The 17,782-nt window shown below is 36.6% G+C and overlaps 1 protein-coding gene across 4 annotated transcripts in view; it reads right to left on the bottom strand.

Moving 5' to 3' along the window:
• Nucleotides 1-17,782, bottom strand: part of trhde.1 (thyrotropin releasing hormone degrading enzyme, tandem duplicate 1) — a 202,183-nt gene that overhangs the window by 162,146 nt on the left and 22,255 nt on the right. For all 4 annotated transcript variants that reach the window (XR_012402103.1, XM_073947198.1, XM_073947197.1 and 1 more), the window contains one exon: nucleotides 7,164-7,290. Coding sequence is in view for 3 of the 4 variants with exons in the window: in XM_073947198.1 (XP_073803299.1) it covers nucleotides 7,164-7,290 (127 nt within the window). In the remaining variant the exon portion in view is untranslated. The remainder of the gene's footprint in view (nucleotides 1-7,163; nucleotides 7,291-17,782) is intronic.

Raw genomic sequence — 17,782 nt, 5'->3', positions numbered from 1 at the left:
TAAAAGACGAGAGGCGAAGAGCATCGCTCTGTTAACATTCATCAGACATACAGCGGCTTTGTGATTCTTTTGTAATGTGCTCATTTTTCATCTCTAGTGAAACACCCTTCAGTTTTATGACCGTCACTTTTCCAGCGATGGTGAGACGCTTTCAAAACGCCCCTCGCTCGACCTTGATGATTAGTTTTAATGAATTCTGGAAGAGATTACCATTATCCTTGGGATTTTTTTGTATTAAGGGCCCGACCCAGAACATTCACAGAGATAGTGATCGAGACACAAAAATGAGGTATTTAGAGGAGAAGCTTATGCTTCAGTTCTTGAAGACGTGAGGGATGATGGGTATTTTAGTTATTTATTTATTTATTTTGATGGGTTCACGGAGAACAGAGAACAAATAAGAGAATGAGAAAGAAATAAAGAGAAGAAAATGTGATGGTTGTGTTTATAATAAATAATAATGACATGAAGAGGAGGAAGGCTGCACAGAAACATGACCTTGCAGAGGACAAGAACTGCAAAAATCAGCCAATAAGTTACCTCGAAATACAAAACAACACCATCCTCAAAATCAATCATTCACCTCAGAAAATATTGCATCTGTGACACCTGAGAGCGTCTGCTGTATGTGAACATCAAATCTCCTCGGCTGTTTAATATCTCATTCTCTCAGATTAATACACACAGTTTGATCTCCAGCTCTGTGTTTCCCACAAGACTGAAGAAATTACCCAGAATGCCCTCTTCCCACTGTAATCTCATAAAGCTATGGCAGCCAGGAGGTGACTGTGATAAATATCATTATTCCCATCATGCATCTGGGATCAAATAAATGTGAAGGTCACATGTGTGTGATTGTGATCTCCTAGAAACATGAGCTTTAGAGGAAGCCATGAGGAACTTGTTTCTGGATCAATATGTAGTTAAGGCGAGATACTGATTTTCATGCACCGTGAGACTTCTTAGCTATTTTTTGCTTTTCATTATATGCATGTTGTACTAAAAAGAGCATCCCAAAACTCGCTCGATAAAATATTTGACTCAAATAAGTAAAAAAAAAACAAAAAAAAATTATTAAACCTGACTTTATCCAATATTTAGATAATTATGCCTACATATATATATATATATATATATATATATATATATATATATATATATATATATATATATATATATATATATATATATATATATATCTTAAGAATAGAATCTCTTTTCTATTTTCTACAAGGGCATTTGCTGTTTACAATAATTTAAGGTTCATTTTACTGTGGTGATCTCTGATAAATCAGAAAATGAGTCGAAGCAAAGTGAGTGAGTGATGTAAAAAAAATTAAATAATGCCTCATTTGCCTACTGAGCATAACATTTTATAAAACATAATATACAAAAAAAGAATTACTTTATGCACTCGAAATATGACTTTTGCTGATTGTTTAAACTACTTATTTAAACAAGTTAAATCAACACATTTCTCAGAGATGGGTTGCTGCTGGAAGGGCATCCGCTGTTTAAAAACTTGCTGGATGTTGGCGGTTTATTCCGCTGTGGCGACCCCGAATTAATAAAGGGACTAATTCTTAAACAAATCTTAAGGTTTTTGAAGGGCAACTTAATCGTTTTATGTTCAATCTACTTAAATTTGTCAAAATGATTAAGTTAATTTAACCGATTTGTGTTAGGACAACATGAAGGAATTGCATGGATTCCAGCATTTTAATACTTGAAGCTCATGCATCGAGCCTCCTCCAAGGACAAGAGGTCTAAGCTCTCTTCAAGACCGCAACGCCAAAATCATTTACCATGTTGACGCAATTGACTGAGCACGTAAACTCGTAAAACACTGCCAGGCAAAAGTTTTGAAATAGTACGATTTGTTATTGTTTTAAGTGAAGCCATATCTGCTCATGAAGGCTATTTGATGAAGAATACAGTACAAACTTTTAAAATGCGAAACTATGAATGTCATAGTATGGTTTTGGGGGTCTCCAACAACAATTGTCTGATGAGCCAGACTCCTGTGATTGATCTATTGCATGCACCGCTGGTCGAATATATGTGTGTGCCCAATGCATTAATGAAACAATGCAGTTAGAGCACATATTGTTCTATTCTTAAACATTACTCCAAAAAATAACGTTGACATACAGTCAGTATTAATCAACACAGCGGCAAAAGTTGAACTATTTTGAACTTTAACTCAGTGGAGGTGTGTCCTAGTCTGCATCTAAACCATTGAAATATAAGTAAATGGGTTCACAGACTGAATGACACTGGGATTTGATTTGATTGGTCTGTACTTGATCTTTTTCCACTGTCCAACTCTTCACACATATCCTTTCTTTCAACAGCAATGGAAGATTAACCCGTCCACATTTGTCACGTATTGGATTTCCTTCTGCATTGCTCTGTATCTGTCAGTCTCATTCTCCTGTCGACTCGGCCTCTTTTTGATAGATCATTGATCTCCGTCTGAGAAGCACTTACAGTAGATCAATATCTAAGAAAGATCACGTCCCTCTCAAAGGACGCACTAAATGCTTCTTCAAACGCTCACAATGTCTATTTCTCTTGACAAACAGATGATGTGCTCCATTACAGCCATCATACAAGCTGATTATATTGATAGAGGACACCGAAAGACCAGCTGTCATGTCAAATTTGGAATGCATTTATCAGTAAAGCCTGTTTTTATTACATGAAATCGAATAAGGATGTGATCGAAAACACATTGATCTTACTGTTTAATAGTACATGTGAACATATTTTTAGAGCATTACAGTATTGTTCCCTAAAATGTAATAGACGAACTTCCAGATATTTTTTTAAATGAACCAAAAATTCTTATTTTCTTTTCCTCATATTCTCTCTTTACTGTCTAAATTATTATTATTTGCCAAAATATATACACAAATTATTATTACAATATGTGACCTTGAACGGAAATTACAAATGAGGTTTAAAAAATGCTTATTTAATTTGTTACTTGTAAATAGTCCATAATCTTATTTGATTTTTTTGTGATGCTGGACCACTAAACCAGTATTTACCAGTAATTTTGCAGATATATTGAGAAATAGTCAACAATATGATATAGAGTCAAAATGATACATTTTTCATTTATGGCAAAAATTATTAATTCATTCATTTTCTTTTAGGCTTAGTCCCTTTGTTAATCCGGTGTCACCACAGTGGAATAAACCGGCAACTTACCCAGCACGTTTTTACGCAGCTGATGCCCTTCCAGCCACATCCCATCTCTGGGAAACAACCATACACACTCATTCAGACTCATACACTACGGACAATTTAGCCTACCCAATTCACCTGTACTGCATGTCTTTGGACTGTGGGGGAAACCGGAGCACCCGGAGGAAACCCACAAGAACGCAGGGAGAACATGCAAACTCCACACAGAAATGCCAACCGACCCAGTCGAGGCTCGAACCAGCAACCTTCTTGCTGTGAGGCAACAGCACTACCTACTGCGCCACTGCGTTAAGGCAAAAATCATAATGAAAAAGAGTTTGATTCTAATTGTTTTACATTTTGTACCATAAATATATTAAAATATAAAAAAATAATGACCCCTATGATTTTGTGGTCTGGGATCACATATAGGCATGGGATGATAACCGGTTTCAAAGTTTACCGCGGTTAAAAATTTTCTAATATTTCCTGTTATACCCTTATAAGTCATTGTTATTTTGTTGTCAAAGACAATTTTATTCATGTTGTGTTGTTGTGTCATGTTGTGTTTTCTTCTGTTTTGCTTTTATTTTATTTTATTTTATTTTATTTACACAAAGCACAAAAACTGTTATAACTTTTCATTATTTTATTAATTTTGCGTCGTTTTAAAAAGGGTCATACACCAGAAGCACTGTGCATTTAAGAATTGTAAACATAGGTTTCTATCAGGTTACACACACCGGCGCCGCAAGTCAGCGGCGCCCAGCCATGACTCAGGACACTGTTGATATTTCTGCCATGCCATCAGAGCCTCATCTAATTAGTTTAAGTTTAAATAGCATGCGAATGTACGCGTCTGGTGTGCAATTCATTCAACAGTCATGTGCACGCCATGTCGCGACGCTGAGCGGCACATCCGGTGTGTGATGCCCTTAATCTCTATTAAAGAGGTTGCCACAGCTGAATGGACCACCAACTATGCCAGCAAATGTTTTACACAACAAATGCCCTTCCAGGCACAAGCCAGTACTGGAAAACACCCATACACATTCATTCACACAAACACTCATGCACTACGGCCAATTTATTCATTCATTCATTCATTTTCGGCTTAGCCCTTTTATTCAAAAGGGGGCGCCACAGCGAAATGAACCGCCAACTTTCCCAGCATATGTTTTACACAGCCAATGCTCTTCCAGCTGCAACCTAGTACTGGGAAACATCCATACACACTCATTTACATTACGGCCAATTTAGTTTTCTTCAATTCACCAATAGCGTATGTCTTTGGAATGTGGGGAAAACCGGAGCACCTGGAGGAAAACCACGCCAACACGGGGAGAACATGCAAACTAAACACAGAAACATTAACTGGACTAGCCAGCGACCTTTTGGTTGTGAGGCGACAGTGCTAACAAATAAATAGTTAGTTTGTTGGTTAGTTACATTTTTCACTCAGATCACTTTATTTACCATTTAAAGAGTTAATGTTATCTTCTTGCTCTCAACAGTATCTTATCTGATATACAAATTGAGCACCAGACAGTGAAAGAACATCTTGTTTTTTCTAAAATTCTACAAAGTCTTTGTTGGAGTAAAATGTATAAATGAAAGCATACAAATGCTTGCTTTGGACTGATTTATTTATTGCTCTGTTCATCAGGGCTCCTACAAAAGCCCCTGAAAGCATCAGTGGTTGAATTCTAGCAGATTGAGGATATTTAACTGATATAATGAAAGCTAAGGGGCAGAATGGTGTTGTGGATGCTCTGATTCTTCATCTGATCATCATTCTGCATGCGACTCTTCACTGCTGATGAAGCTTCTGGAGGCTTTTGCTCTTAAAGCATGAAACTGATTACTGAGCTATTAAATGCAGCCCGACAACAAAGTCCATTCTCTACTCTGCTTTACATCATTGTTTGAATCTCTTTCCTGCTGATTTCTCCCTCTTTGAGAGAGAGACTAAAGGAGAAAGTGTTTGGTGGCTCTTTGTCTCCTCTGTCAGTCAAGCTGATCTGGGCTCTGATTAAGTTGCTCTAATTGGACTTTGCTTCAGAATCGACGGGTGAACAATGAGACACTTTAATGAATTGCTCGTGCTGCGGTTTGTGCTGTCGTTTCACAAACTGAGAGCAATTGCTGTGCCGTTAGCACAGAATCACATGCCAAGAGGCGTAGATACAAAGAACTTTATCCTTTAAGTCAAAGAACAAACCAAATAACTCAAAACTCTCTCAGAACACATAAACTGGAGCGCTCAAAAGTGCTTTGTTACAAACTAAAAGACGTCATTGAGGTGTTTCAGGCACTTGAGATGTGATTTTCTGCTTAACCTGTAAGCTCCGAGTTGATTTCTCTGTGTTTTTGTGCTTTGCATGAGCAGAAAGACAGAATGTCCCTGTTTGAAGGCCAGAGGCTCTGCAACTGCTCCAACACTCCACACACAGATGGTGCCTTTACATAACGGACGCATTCATTACATCCACATCATTTCTCAAATCTCACGCTGAAATCATCTCGTCCTTCAGTTTAGAAATCACATGCAACATGTCAGAAGTGTCTTAAGGTCACCAAACAAAACAAACTTCATCTTTTGTACAGGCAGCATCTCTGACGTGACATTTGAACAGTCAGACGGGACTCTCTTTATAGCAAGCGACAAAATAAAGGTCGTGAAAATCTGGAGCCTCATTAAAGGGTTCGGCATGTTTGAAAAGATTCAGTCAAAGGATCCTGCAGGACGTCAATCAATAGAGCAGCAGTAATGAAAAAGGCTCATTAGTGACACGAGAGCATGTGTAGAGCTTTCAAAAGATGCCAATCCTGTTGTACTGTAAATCACAAGACTGTCAACAAGCAATTGATCATCGCGTGTCCTGTGAACAACTGAAAGCTTTATGAAGCGCAGGGAAAAGATTTTGTGACAGAACATCATGTGCTAACTCTTGTGAGAAACAAGCACACTTTAGCACGTCTACTTTAAAAAGAATATATTTGTGTTATTTTCTGGCATACTGCATAAGCACATGCTTTTTTACATTAAAATTGAAATGTACAGTTTAGGATAGTCATTTTAATTACAGCAAATACAAAGCATTACACTTCATTCACAAGGGAAACATATAAGCTAGACTGCTACATTTTCCTCATTAGCACTGAACATTTCAAATGTAATTACAGGTAATGTTATAACTATAAAGTCTCTTAAAAACCTGCTACAGTAGGTAATCCAGCTTAAGCAGTTAGCTGTGTTTTTGAAGATGCTAGCTGGCTAATATGCTACAGAGAAGCAGAATGACAGTCTTGTTCATAACACAACTAAAGCCGGCTTTTCCAGGAGGCAAAGATGAGAAAGAAATGCAGAAAGAAAAGCACCGAAATGTTTGTGTGTGTGTGAAAATGATGAGGGTCTTAACCTTATTAGCAAACTGAGCAACTGCTTCCCAGAGAGCGTTTACAGAGTAAAGCACATGATTAATATTACATGCCTGCTGAAACACACACACACACACATTTGGAGATGAGTGAGCAGACGGCAGAAGAGCGACAGACAGAAGCCCAGAGAGATTGATGCCTACATTCAAATGAATACAGAGAGCTGACAGGAACCCAATGGAGCGAAACGAGTCGTCCAGAACAAACACACTCACACTTACAACTACATACAGCACACACACAAGTCAATACAGCCACAAACACACACTTTCACAACACACGCAAGGTGCGTGCTCTGATTCCCAAGACCAAACACAGGCGCACACGCCTGCAGCACTTTGAGGATCAATAAACTCAAGAACTGTGTTGATATCGACACTCTTCACTTCTTTACACCAAAACGAAACATGAATTCACACAGAACCGACAGAAGGAACAATGAAAAATCTGATGAGAAGAACATTTATCACCAGTTTCAGCAGCGTCACTGAAGCCAGATAAAGATGAAGACATTTCACCGGCCGGCTTACCTAATTTGGGGAGGGAATATTTGACTTTGAAGTAATCCTGGTAAAACTGCAGGAGTCTCTTGGTGATGCGCAGAGCGTAGTCACCCGATCCGCTCTGGATGGCATCAGGTCTGGCGTACAGCCGAATCTACAACAACAACACAACAGAAAACAGAAGTCAAAATGGACTCTTATTCGTCTCCCTTGAGGAGAAATGTAGAGTAAGCCATGGTGAATTTATCTACCAAACGCCTTCATCTGGCTGAATATTTCATTCATCTTTCAAGTGCATCCGCCATCTATTATGCAAAACATTCAAAACTAGAGTGCCACAAAATTAAAAATCAGTAATTTTCACCCAAGAACCTTTTTTTTTTTAAGCAGGGCAACCATGATTGCAATGTTATTATTGAATTATGAAGAACTGCTACCCATAAATCTTAAAAAAAAGATTCACCAGAAAAGTAAGAAAAGTTGCTTTTACCACTGGTTAAATATTTATAAATATATGGTTTAAATATCTATATTTATTTATTTTTTTGCAACTTATGTATGTTATTTTTACCACCATAACTCCATTCATTTGTGTCTCATGATCTTTAGCAAATCAAATAATATACTGATTTAATGTGTAAAACCAACATGTAGTCATCAAACTCACTGAATGTGTTTGATATTTTTTAGATCAGAGATGCCCTAACTAGGGCCTGCAATAGCCACCTTTGCTTTGTCCCTCCCTCCCATCTGAGAAGAGTGATGAGAATGATAGGCATGATTTCAAGTTTGTCTTTTCCAATATAATGTAACTGTTTGTTTGTTTGTTTGTTTGTTTGTTTGTTTGTTTGTTTGTTTGTTTGTTTTATTGTTAAAAGCTGTAATTAAATGTTTCAATTAAATGGTGTAAATGAATCAGATTTTGTTCAAATGTACATACTGTCACCTGACAATGCAGAGACTTTGGTGATCAAATCAAATCAAAGGCAGATTCTGCCTAGTGTATTCAGCATTGAACTCCAATGTGTTATAAATGTGATTGATTATGTTTTTATCGCAATTTCTTAATATTTAAAAAACGATACAGCATTAGTTAATATGATTTAAAGTGATGTTTTCTATTTATTTTGAAATATTCAGAAAAAATAGGAAATTACCCAAGGCAACTTTAATGCATTGTAACTTGGTATATTTACCTTTGACCCTTCGGCTCTCAATGATATTTGGGTCTTTAGAAAAAAGTTTGGGCAGTCCATGCAACAACAGATTTCAGCCTTATTGTCCCCAAAACCATCAAGATACTGTATATGTTATTATTCATCTATAGTATTCAGATACTGCTTATATATTTTAAGGTTTCTCAATAAAATCCTTTTTCATGTCTTCAAGCTGGTTGGCTTGGTTTCATGGAATACAGTAGCCTATACTGATTACTGCTTTAAAACCTTTGGATATGTATAAAAATAATGGGAAAATACTGGGGGAAAACCCAATTGGGGGTGGGGGGGGTTGATGGATAATCAGCTCTTTTGCACTTTTATAAAAATATTGTTTTATATTGTGAGTATGCATTTACGGTAACTGAATTAAGTAGAAATCTGAAATGTTAGATTAATATTAGAATTCAACAGAGATCCTTCATTCTTTGTCAGCAGTAAATAATTAAATGTGTGTGAGAGAGGAAGTGAGAAAGGAGAGAAAACGAGTGTGAAAGAGGAAGTGTGTGAGGTGTGGCTCACTGGGAAATGTATTCCCACTGTGAAAATGATCTTGGACTCTTTTAGCCGAAGGCTTTCTGAACGGTGCAGCTTTCTGAACGGGCATCCATCTAGTCTGAATGAATGTCCTCCTACACTAACAGAGTCAGCCTGCAAAACAAGCAGAAGGAAAGCCTTTGTTTCAGAGCCTGGCAGCAATGTGCATTGAATTATGTGTTGTTTACCGCACATGTTGCTGGCGTATCGATCAGCTCCATGTCTGATGTAAAGATGAATGGCTGGCACTTAGAGCTGAGGAAATGATTGGAAGCTCAATCAAATCAATGTGATTTTAAAACAACCTGTAATTAGACAAAGCGCTCAAGTTGACGATCAAGAGGCGCTTCATTAATCAGCCGTTGTGGAGATTGTTCGCTGACTCCAGTGTCGACTGCTTCATCTGTTTGTTTGTTTGCTTTTTCATGGCGGCAGCGTGACAGAGACTTAAATGGGGTCAATTGAACTGTAATAGACAGATTCTCCACGAGCCGCTGCTCAACATTGATCCATTAATAAGCTCTTTCTGATGAAAAGATGAAGCTTTAGTCGACATTCAGAAAATCACAAGGAGCTCTTGACCTGAAACAAACAACCTGTTGAGTTATTATGCTATACATTCCTGTATATGAGAGATACTTCACATAATCATTTTTCTAAATGTCAAATGAAAATGATATCTTAAAGTTTGTACAATATTCGAACTGTATATGTGATTTATGATACCTTGTTAGAATGGCTCACTAGTCACCATCTATATCAGTACACTACTGATAATAATAATAATAATAACAACTAGAACCTAAAGTTTATTGATAACTTTGATGTTGGCTTGAGAAAGCCAACGTGACTGCGTGCTAGGACTGGGAATGGCAGTTGGCAGGAAGCACGGCGGCGGTTGCTAAGTGGTTGCTAGGCAGTTGCTAAAACAATTGTTAGGTGGTTGCTAAGCAGTTGCTAAATGGCAATACTCGTGTACATGTTTGATCAAATGCTAATACTTAGTAGACATTTCTAGCATATGTTATTGCATTTAGATAATGGTTCATAGCATGTAGCTAATCGTTATTAGCACTTGGCTTCCATTATCATTGTTACCATGCATAGTACACAGGAAGTCCCATTTGCTAGCATGAGTCAAACAAGCCAATGCCCAGGTCCCTACGATGTTCTGATGTAGAGATATTGCTATTTTTAAATGGTTACTAGGTTATAATGTTTTATTGCTATGGGGACATTTGACAGGTTAGTGATGATACATCAAAGCTTCTTGGCAATATGAGTGATCTTAATCAACCCCGATGTTTCTATGACAGTCTTTATGAGTGTCAAAAACTGGACTTGAACATTATGTATTGCTGGTGCTGGGTTGCGGCTGGAAGGGCATTCGCTGTGTAAAACAAATGCTGGATAAGTTGGCGGTTCATTCCGTTGTGGCGACCCCTGATTAATAAAGGGACTAAGGGAATGAACATTATGTGAAAATGGCTTGCCGTATTTTTTTGAAAATACAATGCTTAATAAGTGTGAAAGTAATACATGCAAAAATGGCGTGCCATATCAGTAAAAAATATGGAGGTTAAGTCAAAAATGGCTTGCCATATTTTGAGAAAAATAATGTTTAAAAATTATTTATTGAAAAACTATAGATCTGATAAACCTTAAAGATATAGCAACAAAATCTAACGCATCTAAATACAGCTTTTGGCCAAATTTGGGGCTTGTATAATTTTTTTATATGCTTGGATTATAAAAATTTAATATTTAACATTTTTTACTAAAAAAACAATAAGTCTTATAGGCATGAGGAGATATAGCAACAATCTTGAATGTAGAAGGCACATTTTGACCACATTTGGGCCTTGTGGCATGAACGGCATAGGAGGAGATACATTTGTTTTCAAGGACAGAGTAGCATAACAGTATGTTGACTTTCTCAAGCCAACATAATAACAGTAATATCTTTATCTTTCAGACCCCCAAGTTTTCAGCGATTCCGAAATCGATGAATCCAACACAAAAAAAGACAAAAAGTTGCATATTTCTGTGATCCTGCTTAATTTAAATGCAAAATAATCACAAAACATTTACATAATCTCATAAAAAAAATCCAATTCCAAACCATATAATCAAATTAGATTTATTCCAGTTTGCAATTAATTGTTTTACATGACTTATAGACAATTTGTAAACAGCGTGTGATGTGTTAAAGTGCCTCTCGAGAAATGACCTCTCACTTGTACCCTAAATTATATTTTAACAACTATTTTAATAAATTAAATTAAATTAAATTAAATTAAATTAAATTAAATTAAATTAAATTAAATTAAATTAAATTAAATTAAATTAAAAGTTTATTACATTTTAAAATTTTTACGCAATTTAAGTAACCAGCTTGGATCAGAACATCCATTCTGTCATAAGTAGATTTTTTCAAACAATTAGTATTCTACAGCTAAAACCATAATTTTGCCCATTAAATGCTGTAAACATGCTTTTTGATCTGGCTGAGTAATTTCATGAATATCTAATGAGCACATGTAGTATGGTGGTGCTGAATGTTGATTAGATATTAGCGGAACATTTGTCATTTTAATGATAAGATAAATAAAAACTGACTGACACTAAACCAGAGGATTTAATATCGACTGATATTAAACACGGTGTTGTGAATCAAACATGATGCTTTCAGACAATCAGATTACAAGAACCTCTTATTTGAGCAGCTTCAGTAATATATCCAACTAAACAGAATGGCTGGTCAGAAAGGGAAATTTTGTTGAGTAATAATCTGTTTAAATGGATGGATGTGCAGATGAATGGACGCAAGACAGATGGATGGACAGATGAGCAAATCATGCTTTAAAGGCAATTAAAATACCAATATCTCCTATTTTAGAAGTAATATAATATGCCTGGTCAGAGGAAGAGGGGCTCTATTGTGTGTTTGTATTTGTTTGCGTGAGAAATCATCAGTCGAATAGCCCTGGGGGTCAAATTATAATATGTGACGCACTAGAGAGAGTCAATACAGGCGAAACAAAGGTCACGTTGACCATAGCTGAGGCATGTGATGTTGAAGACTCAGCATTTTTTCACACAAAGCAGCAGGTTGAATATACCCTGTAGGCCGGTGAGGACAGATAAAACAAATGATCCAGGCTCACACTTCAAATCATTTTGGAGAGTAGGCCACAGAAGGCACAATCATTCACTGTCTGGTTTGGGCAAATGAAAGATTTTTTCTGCATATATTGTGTGTTGGACATCGCTCCCAGAGGTTGCAGGAATGGCTTGCTCATAACTTAACATAAGGTGAAATTAAAGTTGAATTGAATTAATTCACAATTGCAAGTAATACTACTCTTGAGGGAGTCTTAAAATTACAATCTGGTTATATCGCGGAACAACTGATAAAAATCAACAATTAGCAGTTATGTTCGGTGTTGACGGAGTAAATTTTGTGAGGGATTGTTTAAGACTGTAGCCAAATGAAGAACCTTTAAACCAATGAGCTGAAGCAATTAAATTCCCATCAAACTGAATGAGCTGCCTTGCATCTAAACAGAACTAATAAACAAGCAGAACTAATTAACAAACAGAACCAGTGAACAAACAGACCGATCGCATAAGCGGAGAGGAAAAAAAAAGTTAAATGAAGAAAGATCAAAACAAAACCAAACTACCAAAACATAACCTTTAAACTAAAGATGAACAAAAGATCCATTCAAAACAGATAAATATGCAAATAAAACTGAAACAGAACAATGATCCAAAAAACAAATATATCCAACACAAAATCAGCATAACCTTTAAACTATTAAAACAAAGTTATAAATAAAATGATTTCACAAACAGAACATTTAAACATGAACGAGGCAGCAAAAACAAACTTAAAAAATGTACATACATAAGTAAATGTGCAGCATCTATTAAGAAAACAGAACAAAGATCTTAAAGATCAAAGATATGAAAGCAAACATAACCTCAACATTCAAACAGAACCAATAACGAACCTGACAAATATAACCAAATAGCCAAAGAGAGCAAACAAACAAACAGAGCCTTTAAAATAACATCAAGATCTCTGATGAAAATTTTCACCAGTAATCTAGCAAAAGCCGGCAACTAGCTCTCCGCAACTCTCACATGGTCGCCCACTGAAGCTAAGCAGGGCTGCGCCCGATCAGTACCTGGATGGGAGACCACATGGGAAAGCTAGGTTGCTGCCGGAAGTGGTGTTAGTGAGGCCAGCAGGGGGCGCCCAACCTGCGGTCTTTGTGGGTCCTAATGCCCCAGTACAGTGACGGGGACGCTATACTGCTCAGTGAGCGCCGTCTTTCGGATGAGACGTTAAACCGAGGTCCCGACTCTCTGTGGTTGTTAAAAATCCTGGCCAAATCTGCCCACTGGCCTCTGTCCATGATGGCCTCTAACCATCCCCATATTCCAATTGGTTTCATCTCTGTCTCCTCTCCACCAATCAACTGGTGTGTGGTGTGCGGTCTGGCACAAAATGGCTGCCGTCACGTAATCCAGGTTGATGCTGCACAGTGGTAGTGGATGAGGAGATCCCCCCCCCCCCTCTCCCCATTGTGTAAAGCGCTTTGAGTGCGCAGAAAAGCGCTAAATAAATGTGAGGAATTATTGTTATTATTATTATCAATATTAAAAGATGGAGCAAGTACTCTCTTTTACCTTTCCTCAAAAAAAGTTAGCAAATACTTTCCATGGGTTTGTAAAGTATTACAACATGGCAGTTTTGTATGACAATGTTTGGCTTATAAAATGATGTATTTCATATAAATACACACCCATTGCTTAAATTAACATGTAATAAGTGCATTAATTATCAAATAATTACATCAATAAGCTTAATTAAACTGGCAATAAACTCTGATGATAAGAAAATGTACTGGCAATGTCACAGACTGATGACAGGACATCTGTCATCTTCATCTGATTATGAAGAGTATTGGCCAACATACTAATCCAAGCAGAAACAAATAACAGACATGCCAAACACCCTCAGGAATAGACAGAAACTTAAAGACAACAAAGACTCAAATCAATATGTAAACTACCAAAGCAGAGACAAAAAAACAAATCTATAAAAAATATAGGTTTAAACAGAACAAGTTGAATGAAATAACAAACATCAAAGCTCAGAAAGAAAAGAAAAAAACTAAAGAAAACTTAATCAAAACTATGATCCAAACCGAATCAATAAACACACAAGCTAAACAACGAAGAATAGCAAACAAACAGACATTTTAAACTAACAGAACTTAAAAAAACAGTAAACAAACATACCAAGTACCAGAGCAAACCAACAAACACAATGTTTATCCTATAGAACCAGCAATAGCAAATACTTAAAAAACAAAACAAGCTGCCCAAACACTTTCTTAAAAGTAAAAGAAAGAAAAAAGATGCCAAAAAAGTTCATCAAACATTCCAGTCAAAAATAAATAAATCAAATTAAACATAAACATTAAAATATAAATTAAGGTAACAAAAATTCCAAAAATACCATTTAACAAACGGAACAAATAAAACATCCTAAAGAATACACAATATGCTAAATATCAGTGAATCTAAAGTAAATAATGTTTTGTTTTGTCATTGATTTAAAATTAAATGAGCCACAAGACCAAATGACAGTTCTAATCCTGTTAATTTATCCTTAAACCCACCTCGCTAACGATCTTTCCACATTTTGCATTTTTGTTTGGCTTTCAATGTTGAAAATATACTTTTTTAATGAAACGGCAGCCTAAAATGTAAATGTATTTATTTGCTTTTTTCATCGTGGCTCATTAAATTCGAAAGTACAAATATATATGCATAGTTGTAGGTTTAACGATGACAACAAACAAAGCCTGCAGTTCACAAGAAACAATCTCAGGCATCATTAATCCACTCAACACACAGATCATTATGCTGGAGGTAGAGAAAGATGAGTCAAATGCATCAATAACTGTGCTGATAAATGCATAAAGTTCAAATTCATTGCTGTAAAAACCCAAAACGCTACTACTCAACTGACCCCTATATGACCTGCAGGTATTTTATGACCTCTGTGTTGTTTTTTCTCTTTCTGTTCCTGACTGCTTTTAGATGGGTGTGGTCATTAATGATAAAAAAAGATGTGGTGATTGGTCCGGCAGTCCTACTTGACTTCACATCATTCATTTGCACTATACACCATTAATTGTTAGTTAGTTTTCTTTGTTTTCATCATTTACAACTTGTGCATAATGCTCCTGCTCACATGATAACTAACAGTCAGAAAAGTAAATACAATACACCTATTCTCTACTACCTGCACTGGCTCCCTGTTAAATTTAGAATTGATTTAAAACTTTTGATGTTTGTTTTTAATGCCGTCAATGGCCTTGCTCCTTATTTGAGCAAAATTTTGCACATTCACATACCCAGCAGAGCTTTGCGATCTGCTGGTCAACTTCTGCTTGGTCAAGATACAAGCAGTGGGGTGATCACTCTTTTGCAGTGGCAGGTCCTAAACCGTAGAATACTCTTCCTACTGAGCTTCGTACAATCACTGACCTGCCAATTTTTAAAGCCAAGCCTAAGACCAACTTGTTTAAAGTGGCTTTAAATGAATAGCTATGACACTTCTCTATGTTTTAATGTTTGTGTGATATTTAATGTATTGTTTTGCATCGTCTGCTTTTTAGTTGTGCTGTATAATTTGTTTTTACTTGTGTAAAACACTTTGGTCAACCTTGGTTGTAGTAAAGCGCTATAACAATAAAGGCTAATTGATTGGTTGAGTTTTTTAGTTGATTTATTAATTTACCTGTATGATTGCTTATTGAAATCATACAGGTAAAGTAAATTATTAGAGAAAGTGAGTGCGGTTACATGGACACCAATAATCCGATTTTAATATGATTAGAACCATACTCTGTTTAAGAGTCAACCATGTAAACAGGGATTTTTGATTACCTTAATCCGACTAAAGTCAAAATCGACATGTGAAGTATTCCTATTTTAGTTGCATTATTGTGCATATAAGTGCACATACAGACATGTAAACACCTAAATCAAACTATAACTGTCATGTAGGACATTTTGCCACTTTTTGCGACAGGATAGTTTATACACACACTGTTTGACACTATTCTTTGCAACTACCGAGTCAGAAAAGGACCACAGACATCCGCGTCATGAAATGCGGAGGTTTTTTTTCTTTCCATTCCATCACCAGTCCTTACTTCATGATCACATCCAATATTTCTGTTCGTCACGCGGGCATGAATGAAAGGTTCCTGAATGAAAGTGAAACTGCCGAACTGCAGTTAAAGTAAAAAAATAAAATTGAAACATAAAATTACATGAAATTGCGGAGGAAATGTTGGATAGGATGGTGACACAACAAGATTAATCAATCTACGCACTATAACATGTAAAACGGGATCATGAAAGAAACATTCAAAAAGCAACTCATGTAAACACCTTAATCATGTTATTGTCTTATTTAGATTAAGAAAATAATTTGATTACTGTAAACCTAGTGTTTCAGATCAGAGAGAAAGATATTTTGATTATTGTTTGTTACTGTGTCCAGATTTTCCCCTTTATTGACCATTGACTGTTTAAAGAAACAGCTTTGTGATTTTGAATTATATACGTCTTGGAATTTTGTATATTGTATATTTTGTATACTTAGCTTTTACCATTTTAAGAAAAGTATGGGAGATGATGCCATTTTACTTTATAACTGTTTGTATTGCTTTTCTTTAGGGAGTTGGGTAAGCTAACTTGGATTTTATTTTATTCTGTTTGCATGTAATGTGATTTTTTATTCGGTACACCTTACTAGTACCGGGTTGGACACCCTTTTGTCATCAGAACTGCCTTAATCCTTGATGCCATAGATTTAACAAAATACTGGAAATATTTCTCAGAGATTTTGACCTACGTTGACATAGTAGCATCATTCAGTTGCTGCAGATTTGTCAGCTGCACATCCATGAAACAAATCTCTCATCCCACCTCATTCCAAAGGTGCTCTATTGGATTGAGATCCGGTGAGTGTGAAGGCCATTTGAGTACACTAAACTCATTGTCAAGTTCAAGAAACCAGTCTGAGATTATTCATGCCTTATGACATGGCGTGTTATCCTGCTGAAAGTAGCTATTAGAAGATGTGTATACTGGGGTCATAAAGGGATGAACATGGTCAGCAACAATACTCAGGTAGGCTGTGGTGTTCTCAGGTAGGCTGTAGGCTCCGTCAGGCACCAACAACAATGCCAAGTTCAAAGTCACTTACCCATTCTGATGCTCGGTTTGAACTGCAGCAGATCGTTTTGACCATGTTTACATGCCTAAACGCATAAAGTTGATGTCATGTGATTGGCGGATTAGAAAATTCTGTTAACTAGCAGTTGGACAGGTGTACCTAATAATTGGCTGGTGAGAGCATAAAACACTTTACATATCTTTCTGATTTGACACATTCTTTTATATATAATCATTTAATTCATTTTTTTCTTCATTTTCATAAAAAATACCCCTTACTGTTACATCTTACCTCTAGCGGTTGTAACAGAAAACTGGGGGCTCACCCATACGTCAGCAGAGTTTAGATTCTCCTCATCCATATTCTTAAAGAGCGTAATCCATAAAGTCCAGGCAACGGCTTCAGGTCTGATGAGATCTTTACACGTGTGCGTGTGGTAGATCAGTATTTGCCCATAAACCCAGAGTAATAACTCCACTCTCCTCTCCAACTCTCCTCTCCCACGCTCTTTCCTCTCGCTCCACACAGACGAATCTTTATGATGAATGGAGTGAAGGGGCTGCCCCGCCGCTTTAATGTGATTGATGGGGGAAACTGGCGCTCGGCTAACCGCTACAAGC

The sequence above is a fragment of the Danio rerio genome, chromosome 4, assembly GCF_049306965.1.
Source record: "Danio rerio strain Tuebingen ecotype United States chromosome 4, GRCz12tu, whole genome shotgun sequence".
Classification (NCBI taxonomy): Eukaryota; Metazoa; Chordata; class Actinopteri; order Cypriniformes; family Danionidae; genus Danio; species Danio rerio.
Note: the sequence above shows the minus strand (reverse complement) of the source record. Positions and strands in the feature narration are given on the sequence as shown.